Source organism: Sardina pilchardus, chromosome 24, assembly GCF_963854185.1.
Source record: "Sardina pilchardus chromosome 24, fSarPil1.1, whole genome shotgun sequence".
In the NCBI taxonomy this organism is placed as follows: Eukaryota; Metazoa; Chordata; class Actinopteri; order Clupeiformes; family Clupeidae; genus Sardina; species Sardina pilchardus.
The window spans coordinates 21,804,514-21,820,722 of record NC_085017.1 but is presented as its reverse complement, the minus strand read 5'-3'; the positions used below and the strand labels follow the sequence as shown (position 1 = coordinate 21,820,722).

General features: G+C 44.8%; 1 protein-coding gene across 2 annotated transcripts; it reads right to left on the bottom strand.

Annotated features, from left to right (window-relative positions):
* Positions 1-1,219: 1,219 nt before the first annotated feature.
* On the bottom strand, positions 1,220-15,928 carry zgc:86598 (STKc_CK2_alpha domain-containing protein). Of its 2 annotated transcripts, none has more exons than XM_062528698.1 (13): positions 15,783-15,928; positions 10,909-11,055; positions 9,564-9,675; positions 8,328-8,429; positions 7,924-7,974; positions 7,764-7,823; positions 6,205-6,288; positions 5,429-5,539; positions 5,073-5,174; positions 4,761-4,861; positions 4,055-4,203; positions 1,987-2,079; positions 1,220-1,675 (listed from the first exon to the last, which is right to left on the bottom strand). In XM_062528698.1, the coding sequence occupies exons 2-13, from the start codon at positions 11,007-11,009 to the stop codon at positions 1,557-1,559; spliced, it is 1,185 nt and encodes a 394-aa protein (XP_062384682.1). In that variant the 5' UTR covers positions 11,010-11,055; positions 15,783-15,928; the 3' UTR covers positions 1,220-1,556. The 2 variants fall into 2 exon arrangements, with proteins under 2 accessions (XP_062384682.1, XP_062384683.1); XM_062528699.1 differs by having other exon boundaries at positions 1,544-1,675; positions 1,920-2,079.
* Positions 15,929-16,209: the final 281 nt, after the last annotated feature.

The window sequence follows — 16,209 nt, the reverse complement described above, 5'->3', positions numbered from 1 at the left end:
GATGACCACACCGGGAGTGAGCTAATATGAGTGACTCACGGGCGAACCGTGAGTGCCAGCTCATCGGTGTTGTCGGATGTTTGTGAGCGTCGGGTCTGCTCGTTCACACCAACAGACACTGTCGCCCTCTGCTGGGGGAAAGCTAGTATTTAAGGTGCCACGCAGCTCCTAATGTGAGCTGCAGCGAACGGGGCAATAGGTGCCTCTCTCGTTTAGAGTTTATACGTCCTCCCTCGCTCCTCACTTATATACATAAAGAATGATGGTGCGGCAACAATGATTGACAGTCTATCTTTCTTTATGTAGATCAGTGAGGATCGAGGCCCGAGGAGCGAGAGAGGACATATAAACTTTAAATGAGAGGCACCCAATGTCTTGTTTTCCCCTGACATTTACATTCATGTCTTTCCAGGTCAACACGGCAGTCTCCATCCCATCTCTGCTATCCAAGGAATCTAGGTCTAGTAGTAGTGCGTCACCAAGTTAAAGGTCCTCCATATCATATGAAGAATCCCTGTAACCCGATCCCTTTTGACCAGAGGTGACCACCGATGAGGAATTCCCCTCGTTGTAGAGGCAGCGTGACTTCACTTCTGCCTGTGCATTCCACACAAACGCGTGTTTCGTCGTTTGTTGATAAAAGAACGGCGATAAAGGAGTGTCCTCTTCCTTTGGCCTACCACCAACTCGTGGTGTATCTGAGGAATGTGGACCGGGGGAAGGATGTGATCGCAGAGGTGGTCGCGACCTTCCCACATGGGTGAAAGGAACGACAGAATAAGTCACTTAAACAGAGACATGCTTTTAAATGCAAGTGCTGGATTGTTCCAAATGGTCCCAAGCACAACGTGTGGAAAGTTTCAGAACCTTGGACCCTATCAATCATGTGTAGTGAAACTTTCATTTAAGAAAGAGCTACTAAGATTACATTTTGATTCAGGGAATTGGATACAGAAATGTTAGAACGAAACTATATTTCAAAAGCTGTAGACAAGCCTAGGAGACTGCTTTAAAAAGATTTAGTCATTAGATGTCTGACACGTGCTTAATGACTCAATTTCTTAATGTCCTCTCAAACATCCAGACTATTTGTTGCATCAGAAGACGCAACACATTTTGTCAGTAGAATCTACGCCCCTCCTGAACACTGACACACACACACACACACACACACACACACACACACACACACTAGTCACAAGCAAATAATGAATAGGACTTTAGGGACATATAAAATAAATTTTATTATCCATTTTTCATTTTCTACATTGTAGTTGCATTTCTAGACACTGTCATCAAAGAACGCAGCTACACTTTTTTCAATCCGGACACAGACGCAACGTCATATCTTCTGCTTTTTTTGCGTCCGAATTTCAATATATAATTATTGTATGGAAAAAAAAGAAAACAAAAAAAGGAACCTAATTGTGTCTGTTCTCTTCTCTTGGTTCGGTATACTCGACATAAAAATGTGGCCGGGGAGGGGGGCCGGGGTCGTTTGAGGGGGGAGGGGGGGGGGGGGGGGTGTTTGACGGCAGCAGCATTGAGGCGGCGGCTCAGGGCTGCGCCCCTGTTGCCGCGGGAACCTGCGTGGCCAGAGCGCTGGGGGACGAGATGACCGGAGAGCCAGCCATGTTGCCCAGCGGCTGCTGGGAGGAGGACATGGACGTGATGCCTGCAACACAGACCAAGAACACGGGGGTTTGTCCTGGGGATTTTTTACATCTAAGCAGAACTGTACTCATACAGTCTTCTCTAAGTCCCTGTTAAAAGCGGGAGACTCGTGAGCTTGAGCTGAACGAATAGCTGTTTAAAACCCATACACAAACATTTCTCTGTCAGCATGAGGGATCAAAATACTTCTCCAAGTTCCACATTATATCAAACAGCAGGAATTTTAAAACTATGGGTGAAATTACCCATTAAAAGACAACCAGTCAATTTAACCAGTCAACATGTGGCTGCATGTATCTGTGTGTGTTGTACCAGTCATCATACTGGACGAGCTGACGGGGGTGGAGCCCGTTGACAGTCCTGATGTGGAGCCCAGGCCCCTGGCCTGGTCTTTCACTATGGGATCTGATTGGGGACACACAGAGCAGAGCGTCAGCGTGAGCACAGCACAGGGGGGTTGCAGAAGCTGGATAGAAGAACTGTTAATAGGTCCATCCACACTGCTAACAGGATTAATAATAAAAGACAACGGTTACTGTAAATGAGTGTCCATGGTGACAATTGTGGAAAACCTGAGGAATATTCTTTGTGCGATTCCTAAAATTCGATTGATTCCAATGGGCTATCAGCATTTGTATCGTTTACAAAGTCACCAATATAATGCGTGGTGTGGACGTTCTTATCAGCTGCTAGAGCAATCACAGTAATACAGCAGTCATTGTTATGGTCATCACTGACTGTGTAAATGAGCTGTTAAGGCCTCCACACCTAGGCGCTTGATTACATTAGATTTGATTTGTTCCAATACAACCCTGCATACCTGCTGACCCTTTTGTTGTTGCCTTTTAGGTTGTGATTTATTTAAATGTTTCGCCCTCTCCGCCGTTCAATAAACTGCTCACTGAATTTCCTTGATCTACTACTAGTATGAATGGTAATTTGAAATTGTCGCACCATAATTCATGTTTCCATCAGACCCCAAACAGGTCAATCAGAGACGAGAGGATTTCAAAATCGAAAAGTTCTGTGGTTAACGGTAGTAGCAAAAATTGTTGGAAGAACGTATAAATCTATTTACAGCAAGGCTTACATAAATAATTTCTTGACTGCCTAAACTTTACAATGTGACATTAAACAGTATTGACAAAGAAAGAAGTAACGTTGGGAATCCTTGATTGATTGACTGAAATCATTGATTCAGCTTAACCAAAGTTAAGTACAAAGGCATGTCTACGTCTATGCCATCACCATTGGAAAAGTTTCCCAATAGTGAGTCTCCAGACTTTATTCGCAGGCTAAGACTTAGTAGTTAAAAAGGGTTAGAAGGCTTAAGACCCAAAAGTTGCTTGAAGGGATATTCCGCCATTTTTGGAAATACGCTCATTTTCCACCTCCCCTCGAGCAAAACAATCGATATTTACCTTGTTCCCGTTCATCCAGCCATTCTGTGAGTCTGGCGATACAACTTTTAGCGTCAGCCTAGCATAGATCATTGAATCGGATTAGACCATTAGCTTCTCGCCTGCTAGCTTCATGTTTAAAAGTGACTAAGATTTCTGGTAAGTTTCCCATTTAAAACGTGTCTCCTCTCAAGTTAAAAAGTGCATTAAGACCAACTGAAATTGAAACCTGCCGTTTTTCTAGGCTGATTTGACATGGAACTACACTCTCATCTGGCGTAATAATCAAGGCAACTTGCAGACTACTGGCACTACTACTGCTTGTTGTCTATGGGGACTATTTTCAGGTGCTGCGTACGATATTACTGCGCCTATGGTACGTTTGCAAGTTGCCTTGATTATTACGCCAGATGAGAGTGTAGTTCCGTGTCAAATCAGCCTAGAAAAACGCCAGGTTTCATTTTCAGTTGGTCTTATTGCACTTTCTAACTTGAGAGGAGACACATTTTAAATGGGAAAATTACCAGAAATCTTAGTCACTTTTAAACATGAAGCTAGCAGGCGAGAAGCTAATGGTCTAATCTGATTCAATGATCTATGCTAGGCTGAAGCTAAAAGTTGTATCGCCAGACTCACAGAATGGCTGGATGAATGGGAACAAGGTAAATATCGATTGTTTTGCTCGAGGGAAGGTGGAAAATGAGCGTATTTCCAAAAATGGCGGAATATCCCTTTAAGTCACTGACTATCTTTGTCTGGAATAGTCTTTATTGAAATGCCTTGATATTTCAGAAAATTCAAGACCCGTGGGAAACCGGAGCTTATCGAACGCTCCTCCGCTGAAAATCTTGGTTAATTGAAAATTTCAGCCCACTTATGTCAGCGAGTATGTGCGGACGGACGCCTGCAGGATGGGAATTAGAACGGATCACAGACCAGCTGGACATAAGGGAGGGGGGAGGGGGGAGGGAGAGACTCACAGAAGTAAGGGTGCTCCATGGCCTCTCGGGCTGTGAGGCGCGCCTGGTGGTCGTAGCGCAGCAGCTTGTCCAGGAAGTCCAAGGCCTCCGTGCTCACCAGATGCTGGTTCTCACTGTGCACAAAGCGCTCCCACCTCTTCCGAGAATGTCTTGCGGAGGCAGAGAGAGAAAGAAAGGGAGGTGAGGTTTCGTTTCCATTTCAACTGCGCCAAAATGCATTTTTTGAATTCTTCTCAACGCAATACTACATTCCTGATCACTGATCAGATCATCGCAATGAGCTGCTCATCCCTTACAACACAGATAAATGACTCACAACTGAATACTGCTCTGTAGACGCACAAGGTGAAAATATACTTCATTCATTGGGTGGCATTTCAAACTGGTATCAGGACACAAGCAGCATACTCTGTTTCTAGTCTTGAAACGTCTATGTATGTATGTAGGTATGTATGTATGTATGTTTTTATGTATGCACTTTATGATTGCACTGTCAGCACTTTCTGGTGTTATGTTATATGTTATGTAGCAGCCTGTTTGTCCAAGACAAATTTCCCTTGGGACACAATAAAGAAATCTTAATCTTAATCTTAATCTAATCAGAGAGTAGATTGCTAGAATATCTCTACTGATATGTTCTGGCAAAACATGCTATCAAACACTTGCAAAGCATCCGTGTAGGAAGAATTAAGAGTTAAAAACCCACCTGCCCAATATGTCATTAAACCGAGGGTCTAGTTCAATGTTGTACTTGTCAATGTAGTCGTACAAGTCTTCTGTGCCCAGGACTTTTGCGATTCGTACAAGCTGATGGAGAAAAACAAGGAGGATGAGAGAGAGGGAGGAGGTTAAGAGGTAGAGATTGAGAGTGCCTCTCAGACAGCAGGTGGCAGTAGACACAAATGTGCTCGTAGATTTTTACCTGTACCGCTCAGGGTAAACCACTTGGTGGCTGTATATGTATCGGTTTCTGTGTGTGGGGTGTGGGTGTTTGCCTCTGCATACACGACAGACATACCTGGTCATAGTTGTCGTGGCCGTGGAAAAAGGGCTCTTTCCTGAAGATCATACTGGCCAGCATGCATCCTAAGCTCCACATGTCTAAACTGTAGTCATACATCTGCAAAACAAACAAACCAAAAATCAAATTCGACACTTACATGTCAACGGTTTTTTGTATTGTTTGTAAAGCTTTTGTTTCTGAAGCCATCAACAATGAGCGTATTCCAGAGGCATCCCAACAAACCCAAAAAGATCCACAAATATCCACAAGCAGAGACAAGACAATGGAGGGGAGAAAGAAAGAAAGAAAGAGCAGAACCAAGCTCAATTCAGCTCATTCACGCTTGCAAAGAGGGGCGTTCATTTTCTGACCTGGTAGTCTACCAGTAGCTCTGGGCCCTTGAAGTATCGGGAAGCCACTCGCACGTTGTACTCCTGGCTTGGGTGGTAGAACTCTGCAAGACCCCAGTCTATCAGGCGGAGCTGTGACAACAGAACAGAAATTAGTATTTTCACTGAACCTGAACCATGCAAATATTCAGCTTCGGCCCATTCCTGACCTGAACCCATGATGGGCATGGAACCATCTTCTGGTCCACCCGAGTAAACATTTTTTTTTCATCGTACATGAAAAGCATTTTGGTCAGTGTGTTGCATTCAAGAGCACATCATGGCGATGTTTCAATGTTTCCTGTTCATGGATTAAGCCTAGCCCTGGACTATAAGAGAACTTTAATGAAGATCTCCACTGAGAGAAGGCTTTAAAGTCTAGGACTGAGATTAATCCTGGAATGGGACACAAGAGTTAGAGTTGGTGCCTTACTGATTAATGTGTTAATGATAGACTGAGTGGATTAAGGACACAAACTCTCTCTCTCCGAAATAGAACTTTCCTCTAAATGAAACATGATTACCCTAACAATTGAACAAAACATGACAATTAAACACTCACACAGATTGTGCCAACTTGCTCTATATTAGTAAACCCATTTTAATTTTATACTGAAACATAGACTTCAAAAAAGTCTGGATTACACGAGAAGACATGCCAAGAACCTCATTCTTAACCTTAACCTTGACAAATCTGTGTTCAGGGTCCACTGTTACACAGATAACAGGACATTTAACCAACCAGGAGGGACTATTACCTTTCTGTGTTCATGGTCAATCATGACGTTGTGTGGCTTAACATCTCTGTGCATGATTCCCATACTGTGGCAATAGTCCAAGGCCTATGGACACAGAGTGGACATAAAGACGATTTTAGTTGATGGAACATTTTTTAAATATGAAAATACGCCTTTTCCTCCAACAGAATATACAGGTTCTCTGGCACACTGCTCTCTCGTAGTTGCACCCGATTGAACCTGCTTAGAAGAAGATCCGTTTGTAACCGAATGCACTGGTGACCCCGTTTCCCTGGGAATGACCCCAGGTGATCCCTACATAGCGGAGCAGAGCGCTGCCGAGTCTCCATTGAAGGGAGGGGGGTGGTGTGTGTGTGTGTGTGTGTGTGTGTGTGTGTGTGTGTGGAGGCTGGCCATGTTGTTTCTGTTCTGTGGGATGAAGAAGCGGCAGTGGCAGATGCTCTTTCTGCTTGAGCTGCGCTCGGCTTTCAGTGATCCAGCTTAACACACCTGAGTCTGGCAGGAGTTACACCCTCCCCTTCACCCCCAGACCCCACATGACCAACTAACCAGCCAATCGGTAGAGGACAGGGCCCAGACTGGCATCGGTCCCAGCCAATGAAATGAGAGAAAAAGACCCCTTGGATCAGAAGAGGAGACTACTGCAGAAATTAGAGCAACGAGGGCCTTGTTTCATTATAAGCTTCGATACTACAGCGTCAGACCAACTGGAGCCCTTTAGACGTGTCACTGCAGGCATACAAGTGTAAATGGATGACCAACAGGCTGCAGTGGGGGTAGAAGTGTGTAGGCGTATGTATACAGTATACACGGGTGTTTATGAGTGAGTGTTAGTGTGTGTGTGTGTGTCTCGCCGTGGGGTTTAAATATAAAAGATGACCAGTGTTGCCGTTTTCGAGCACTTCAAAACAACAAAGAGCAGCTGAGGCTGGAATCTCAAACACTGGGGGCCCAAGTGTGTGAGAGAGAGAGGGAGGGAGGGTGGAGAGACAACGTCGAGGAGGAGGAGAGGAGGTCTCCGCGGAGGCAGGCCCCCCGTCCACAAATAAGTTGTCATGACTTAAACACATGTCCGCTCCTTATGGGGCTAGCCTGCGTGGCGAGGCCACTGGCCACTGAGCTAATTCTCTGAGGCTGCTGCTGCAGAGCTAAGGCCAAAGGGGAGGCTGGCGCCTAGCACCATCACAGACTAGAAAGTGCCATCGTCCGTGGCCTTCTTAGGGCGTAACTTAAAGCGTGGTATTATTCATGCAAGTGCACCTGCATGTGTGAGCAATGCAATGGCATCAAGACGATACCAACAGCTCAATTTTTTAAGCTCTTTCTCTATAATCATTCGTCACCTCAAACCATGCACTAGTCTTACGACTCGGTGGAAGACTGGTCACATCGTGAAGGGGAAACAGGGTAACGCGCAAACATGTCAATCCAGACTGACCATTTTCACTGGAACTATTTGTGCCTAATCAGACATGCATCCAAATAATGCTTTGATTCCCTTTGATTCCAAAGGGACAACAAGAGTGAACAGAGTTTGAAACAAAGAAGGGAGAGCCTACCTTTAATATCTCGTACATGTAGAACCGTATGTCGTAGTCCGATAGCGTTTGATACAATTGCTGAGGGGTTAAAAAGGAGAGAACAAGTTAGGCTCTCATTTCACTCGTGAGTGCTTGGACTTAATCGAAAAGAGCATGAGCATGTGAACGGAGCGTTTACCTTGAAGTCTGTGTTGTTAACATGTTCAAAAACCAGAGCTGGCGTCCGAGACTGTAACATTCAGGGACAGACAGACAGACAGACAGAAAGAGAGCGATGGAGAGAAGGGTGGTACATTAAATCAATCATTTCTGAGGTCCGGGCTGCACTGGGTCTGCAACTGAAGCGCTCGGTTCGGCGGAGTGTAAAAATAGCTTTGGAAGACTGGTTTAATTTTTTCGAATGCACTGGCTTGCCATCACGTCTGGTGTAGCCAGTCCCATTGATTACAGTGGCTAATTGCTGCAGCAGATGCTCCACGAGCAGAGAGCTTCAGTTAGCAACCCGGTGTACCCTCTCCCTGTGAGTGGCCTGATAAAAGCGAGTAACGTTTTTCTTTGGCTGAGATGGCTGGGGGCACTCACCACGGGGTCCTTGACGATGTCTAAAAGTGTGATGATGTTGGGTCCTCCTCGCAAATTTTCTAGAATTTTAATTTCTCGCTTGATTTTCTTCTTCTTTACTGGCTGCAATGCGGAAAGAAACAAAATAAGGAGTTAACTCAAAAGAGAATGCCTACGTCTATCCACTTGTTAATTAAGCAATAACCACCGAGAGGCTGTTCTATATCGTGAATATAGCACGGCTGAGGGGTGTTAGGTACGAAGCGAGCGAAGCGAAGCGGAGTGCCATTAAACAACCCTCAGCTGTACTATATTCACGATATAGAACGGCCTCAGGGGGCTTATTGCTTTTATAAAACGGTTACCACATAGGACATTAAAAATTGCTACAAAGTAAACAGATAATCATGATATTTTAAAGCTATTTCATCTACAAATGTCCATTCTTCCACGGAGTGCCCTTAGATTCTTATTCGAATTGTTGCTCAGCAACTGTATTACTTTGTATCTTGTTAACCGTTCTGTATTCTAAGCGCATTAATATAGAACAAAATGCGGTCTCAGCCGTGCTATATCGGGAAAAATATACAACGGCGTCGAACGCAATCAAGGACCGAAACTATCCGTTTTATAATCAGGAATAACACAAGAAATATGGGCCAAAGTCTTTTTCAGTGATGACATTTGACTATGGCCACACATTGGGTTTTAAAAAAAACAAAAAACAAAAAAAAACAGCTTGAATGTATAAAAGCTAACAAAACTATAAATTCAGGCATAAATACACATCCCACACATGCTCAACTGCAACAGCTTTAAGAAAAAGAATAACAACCTCCCCTGGCATTTAGCAAAAGGCTCAAGAAAACCCACTTGGTCTTTTACAATGTCAAAATAAGCATGTACAATAGGGTAGGTTTGGCAGGACTGGAGAAAAGGCTTCATTAGCCTGGATCCCATCCAGACGGATTTTCTCTCTGTAGACATTTACCCCTCAGTCTGCAGTCAGTAATACATCAAAATAAACATTCAAAAAAAGAAGAAGAAAAAAAAAAGACACACCATTTCCTGTTCCATCATGTTGGAACGAATAGGACCAAGAACAGGAATAGGATAACGTGTGTGTGTGTGTGTGTGTGTGTGTGTGTCTGTTGGGGGGGGGGTCATGAGATGAGAGTTGAGAAGGAAATGAGTAGCCTCCCACCATGGTCAGGCATAGAAGCTGTATAGCGCTTTGTTTTTCCTTTTCCTTTTTACCTTTAGTATTTTGACGACGACTTTCTCATTGTTTGTGATGTTGATTGCCTCAAACACCTCGCTGTATTTGCCTCGGCCGAGCTTTCGCACCAGCTGGTAGTCATCCTGATTCCTGAAGACGTGGCGTAGAAAAGGAAAAAACAGACAGACAAAGAAACAGAATAGTGGTGTGAGAGAGAGAGTGAGAGGGGGGAGAGAGAGAGAGAGAGGAGACAGACAGACCAACACAGACGGAAAGAGAGATGTAGGTAGAGAGAGAAAGGGGGAGAGAGAGCGTAAATGTCAGTGCATGATCTGCGGCTGCTGAGGCTCAGGCTCGGGCCCGGCCTGCTGCAGTGAGGAGGCCAGCGCATTCCTGCGGAGCCCTGGGTTAGAGACGGGCCATAAAACAAGCACATATGGAAGCAAATACCTGCAGCAGTCTCCCTCTCCCTCTCTTTCTCTCTGTCAGTCTCTGTCCCTCTGTCTCTGCCTCCCTCTCAGTCTTCCTCGGTCTCATTTTCCTCTCCCCCCCTCTCTTTCTTCTTCTCATTCCCATTCTCAGTCGCCCTCTCAATCTCCCTCTCTGTCTCTGTGGCAGGCAATGGTGAGGAGGTGTAGGGGTGGGAGGACAGGCCGTGGCCACGCCACACCAGACCAAAGCCAGCTTAGACCATCTCTGCCACCATCCCCATTGCCTGCTGTGTTCTTATCCTCTCAAGTCCTAATCCAATATCAGAAATGAATGGGGGCAAATGGCAAAATGCCCCCCAAAATCTCAGAATACTCTAAAAACCATTTCGGGGTTGACCCCAAACATTTTGGAACCAGGCAGTGGCAATAGTGAAAAAAGTGGCCCCTGCCACCCCTTAAAATGGGCATCTCCAACATGGTACCAATCCAGGCGGTCCTAAGCATCCCTCCTGTATCTGCAATCACTCCATCTCCTTCTCTCCACTCCTTCTCTCCAAAGGCCCTCCTGCCTCCATTCTGTATACGGACATCTCCAACAAATGCAACATGATTTAAGGATTCTTCGGTGATGGAAGAGGGAAGGGCATTTGTTGACAGACGGAAGAGAAAAAACACTTCAAATCCACAACAGGCTCCATATTCCCAATCCTGGAGGCCGATGTGCATCAACACACACACACACACACACCTTACAAAGCACACACTCCAAACATTTCTAAAACATCCCACCCCAAGATCCCCTGACATGCATGCCCATCTCAGCCATTTGTACATGCCACCCACTGCTTTCACTACCACTTCTTCCACTCACCATTCAACACCCACCTCACTACATTCATTCATGCATTCATTCATTCATCCTCCCATCCTTCATCCGTGGTGCAACACTCACCCCCACTCCACCACATGTGACTCGTAGTCCCAGTATTCGCGCGGCCTCTGTGTGTTGACGTCGGGGTAGACCCGGGATCGGCTGGTGACCGGACCGGACATGACTAGGAGGAGGATGCTGCTGCGGCGGCGGCTCTGTGCTCAAAGGCTGGAGAACATGAAAAGAGAGAAAGAAAGAAAGAAAGAAAGAAAGAAAGAAAGCGAAGAAGAAGAAGAAGAAGAGATCAAAAGACAGAAAGAAAGGGAAATAATTCAAAAAAAATACAACATCAGGCTACACGTGTTTGTTTTGCGTGGTGCCCGCCGATGCACGTCACCGTCCCGTGGAGCTCCGTGCTACGTCAACAGCGCTGAAGGCATGAAATTCATGACCTAGTTTGCATGCAGCCTCCTCACGCCGACAAAAGCGAGCGTTGCACTAGTCGTGCACAAACTAAAAATACGGGGCCTCGCTTTAAAAGCTGGCAAATAAAAGACTCAAGAAGAGAGTGGAATGACAAAGAATGAAAGAAAGAACCAAAAAAAAAGAAGAAGTCTGTGCCACAAATGAACCCATTTCCTGTTCTCAATAGTTGTGAGAGACTGCCGAGATGGGGCCAAAGTGAGCCGCCTCTTCTCTTGTTGATGGGGCCACGAGGCTGTGACTCGCATGGCCTTCGAAAACTTGAACTTCACTCTGCGCCACACAGACAAGCAAACGGCACAGCCAGAGCAGGCTGAACTAAACGGATTCAGATGCAGTGTTGGGAGCTTAATCACCAAGAATGTGCCTCTGTTTGTTTACCGTTGCCTTCAGTCTCTGGTCTTATGACTTATAAGTGATGAGCATTCTGAGAAGTAACAACAACTACTAACCAGCAGGTCCCACCTGGATATCAAAAGGGGGCTTCAAAGGATGCTTTATGCTGGCACTTAGGCGGGGATCACATTAGCCAGCGGCAAGCGGCAGGTTTCGTATTGTTCTCTATGGTTCGGCAGCGGAATGGTGACAACGCTGGCGTAACGCTAGCGTTGAGCAAACTGTGAGTTGAACTTGGTTCAACTTTGAAGCGCAACGCTCGGCTCGTCACAATCAGTTTTGGAATGTTTAGGTATTTTAACCAATCAGATTCGTCTAAGGACGTAGCAACAAAGATTGAACTTAGGAACGGGATAGAATGTTTAGATTTATTATTATGGTCTGAGCGTTGCGTTACGCTTGCCGCTTGCCGCTGGTTAATGTGATCCCTGCCTTAAGCTACACCTTAGGCTGTGCTGCGTGTTCCAAGGAACAAGTTCTCATACATTCCTTGTGGACTCAATTACGAAAAAGATGATATTATTCCAAAACGTCCATATTTAACCTTTTGCCATGGCTAATGTACTGATGTATACTGAAGTTTGGACATTAGTGCCACATTTTTTTTCACGTAACTTGCCATTTGATCCAACATGTCCCAATACAGGTAAATAATATACAGACAAACTTTGCTATAAAAGTCACACTCAAGTCATTCTCAAGGCAAATGAAACTAAAACAGGAAACAAACCAGATCCACAGCTAGTCAAAGGAGCTCCTTAGAATCAGTCTTACTGATTCACTTCCATACAGGCAGGACTCATAAACATAAAAAAGTGTCAATAGCATGCTGGGCTCAGTCACGAGGTCTGCGCTACCTCCAGAGTAGAGCAGCTTTATTTACCTGGAGCTTACAGTGGGGAGGTGAGGTGGGGTGGGGAGGGGTGGGCGCAGTTGGAGAGTAGACTACATCCAATTACTCTACATTCAGGAATCAAAAGGCCAAGGCTCAACGTCGGCCACTGAACCTGAACTCAACAGCAAAAGGGAAGCAGCCAAGGGGAAGAGGCCGGGAAGAGGCCGGGAAGAAGAGGTCTGTTGTAGTTACCAGTCTCCTCTGCGCCTATCCCCCTCCATCAACTCAACTTCCCGACCTCATCAATGACAGATGCTTCCAGTCACAAAATGGAGCTTCTATTTCCCATGTACGGTTATCTTTTGCTTGCCTGCTTGCTGGCTCTGAACTTCAACGTCACTGATTTTTAGGCAGCTGAAACCTAAAAATCTGGTAGAGGCAGGGCATACTGGCCCCCAAACAAAGGGAAAGGAGAATCTGGGGTCAAGTGAAAGTAGAGCACACACCAATGGCAGGCCGATTGGTGTGACAGTGACACTCATCCTCACTCGAGCAGTCAGCGCTCGCCTTCAGGTGGGAGACGACAGATGGGGAGTGAGGTGGGATTAAATACTATATCATCCTGTTACTAACTCACTCATCAGTCTTACACAGATACCAAATGTACACATACTAAAATATAGCAATAGTATCACATGCAATCTACAAACACACGTGTGTATAAATAAGTATAATAAATAAAGGACTAGAGTCACTAATAACAGTTAAATAAAAATAAATAAGCCTGCAGGCTTTATATTGCATGGGTGGATTTATCTAGAGACGCTGGAATTTGCAACAATTCGCTGCAGGTTGAACGTGCCGATTGTTTGCCAAGTTTGAAATGTATAAAAGTAATCCAATTCAATGCTTTTAACAAGTGGGATTCAAAAGTGGAGGCTGAACTGTGCTGGGTTGAGATCATGGGTGGAACCTTTGATTGATTCCCCCGTCACATCAAGCTGTCTACAAATAATATGTAATCTTGCAAACAAAGCCACACCTGGAAGCTGAGCCAGAAAAACGTAGGTAATGCAAAGACACTGACATGAAGTCGAAACTAAGGCATGCCCTGAATCAAAAAAGAGAGAAGAGACGCGGTTCGGTTTATTTGCCTTGCAAAAAGTAAAATTTCAAAAACGGAGTGCCTTAGTTTCTTCTCTCTTTTTTGATTCTTGACTGAACCCACAACAGACTAAAGAGACCTGTCTATTTCTAACACGAAAGGAACCTTGCAGCGCCTCTGGTCCTTTTTTCCATCTAAGGCATGCCCTGTTCTTTTCCCATCTTTTGAGGGTCGGCTGGATTAATCAGTACTCCTGATATGCACTCGGGTTCATGGTTGGCATGATCAATACCTGGCCTAGCTACAGGCCAGGCTGGAGTGGCAACACATGTGCCAGCGCTGAAATGAACTAGTTCAACAACAGGAGACATTGGCAGAGAGGCACAGGGGTGGGTGGGCAGGCCAAAAGTGGTGCAGATTGGCGAGGGCACAACAAAGGAAAGAGGCGCCATCATAATCATCATTTATGCAGGGCAGAATTGGGATACGTGATGAATCTGCCATGAATCTGCTAAAAGTCAGAGGGGGGGGGGGGGGGGGGGGGGGCGCAGGGTGCATGTTAGTCATCAAAGGATCTGAGAAGGCAAGGAGCAGAAACAAGCCGACCATTTTTCAATGTAGCCATTCAAATTTGATCTGTTCAAGTGACTATCTACTGTCTATCTATTGGATATCCAGAATAGATACCACTGATTGATTGGTCCAGGCCTAAAAGGTTAAAGTCAGTAAGAATGGTTAGGCCAGCTTTCTACTTGGTTTATGTATTCTGTAAGAAAACTACCGCTACCTTAAGGTTACTCAATGGATAACTTAAGCTGAGAACAAACGTGGCTACTAGAGATTCTAGCTGTACACTACAGATCAGAGAAACCTGACCAAATTCTGCATCAGAATGGTGGACTTGTCTGGCTGTTGATGCGCTCGCAGAAATAACAGGGTACACATGTGGTACATTTGCAATCATTAGATTAGGGCCATATATGGCAAGTTAACTTAAACCAATCCATGAAAGTAGGTGGATAAGCACTCACTAAGTCATTCTTCTACAAGTGTCTTTTCCCTCCCAATACAACTGGCTTGTTGAATCACTTTAACGTTACTATCATTGCTGCAAGCCACCATCGCCTACCTAACTAGCTAACCAGTACCGCGTCAGCAGATACACTTTTATTTGTCGTTTCGAGGAGTTTAGCGCCAGTTAACAATGAATCCAGGGGTTCCAGCTGGCTAATATTGGCATCTGTTTTCCTTGTTAACGGGTTGGCGTCACCTACGCTAGCGAGCTATCACGATAACTAAACTGCATCAAATCCATAAACCATAGATGGTGAGCGCGCGTTATTAACTCTTGACCAAGACCAATCTCGCATCAAAGCTAGGCGACCAAGTTAGCTTGCTCAGTAAGGTGACAGACGTTAGCCATCTACCAACCAAGTAAGCTATGGATAACTCACAGCTAGGCTAGCTACTAGATAGCTATCCTTAGCTGGTTAAGGTTAACGTTAGATTTATGTGGCACACTTGTAGTTACCGACCATCTCTCGACGAACGACACGGCTTTACTAGTGATGTTTATAAAATATATATATATGCTCAACAATAATCACCCACTGACTTTAACAAACTTGCCAGCAATTCAGACTGACTAAGACAAAACTACAACGTTATCTTTGCTCGTTAAGAACATGATTGACTGGAGGATCTGGCTTTGGGGGATGCAGCCATCTTCAGATGATGAAAATCGGTTAAAGACTAAGAAAATGTGGAGACAGTTTACACGGCATTGATACACAATAAACATTTAAAGCACTACTTAGGGAACACGGTCTCATGTTATATATAGCGTTGGTTGTTCAAAAGCTTTCTCATGGTATCCAGAAGGTAGAGGCACAATCTAGAAATCCCAGGCTACGAGTAAAGCCCCAACGCCTAGCTAACTGGATAGCTGGCTAAAAGCGCCACCACGATAGCTCGCTAGTTAGCGCGCTAGCTGGATGCCCACTAATTCTAAACGTTCGAAAAATCGCAGGCACTGAGAACTGACACCAGCAAAGCTTCACACTTCAATAACATCATCCATATAGTGTTAGGCGGGGGAAAACATGTATCAAAAGTCTAAAAGACACAGTGAATTACCTCTCGTTTCTTCAGGGATGACAATATGGCGGCTCCCGCAGACCATAGACTAGACTCCGGCAAACAAGTTTTGTAATGAAAGCGATGAATGCACTTGTGATTGAATTGCCTCCCTACCTCATGGTGGCGCAAACACAAAAACATGATCAGTTGTGCTTGGGTGGAACCAGAGAACCATTGGTGAAATGAATTATTATTATTACACATATGTATCATTTCTGTTTCTTTTTTTTTTCTAGCAATAAGAAGTGTTGTGGAAGGATGTCACACGCATCCTATCTATGTTAATAAGCCTAGATAGACATTTCATTTATCCTGGGAAACATTTAAATGACATAGGGCCTAATAGGCTGAAATCATATAGACTACAAAACTCTATAGAAGACACAGACCAAATTATTTAATAAAAACATATGTAACCTATTGC

What these genes read in the sequence shown, in the direction of transcription:
- zgc:86598 (XM_062528698.1), bottom strand. Translation starts at nt 11,009, where the DNA reads ATGTCCGGTCCGGTCACCAGCCGATCCCGGGTCTACCCCGACGTCAAC. An exon ending in TCACATGTGGTGGAGTGGGG is followed by an intron (nt 9,676 to 10,908) that starts GTGAGTGTTGCA and finishes CCACGTCTTCAG; the next exon opens with GAATCAGGATGACTACCAGC. An exon ending in ACATCGTCAAGGACCCCGTG is followed by an intron (nt 7,975 to 8,327) that starts GTGAGTGCCCCC and finishes TGAATGTTACAG; the next exon opens with TCTCGGACGCCAGCTCTGGT.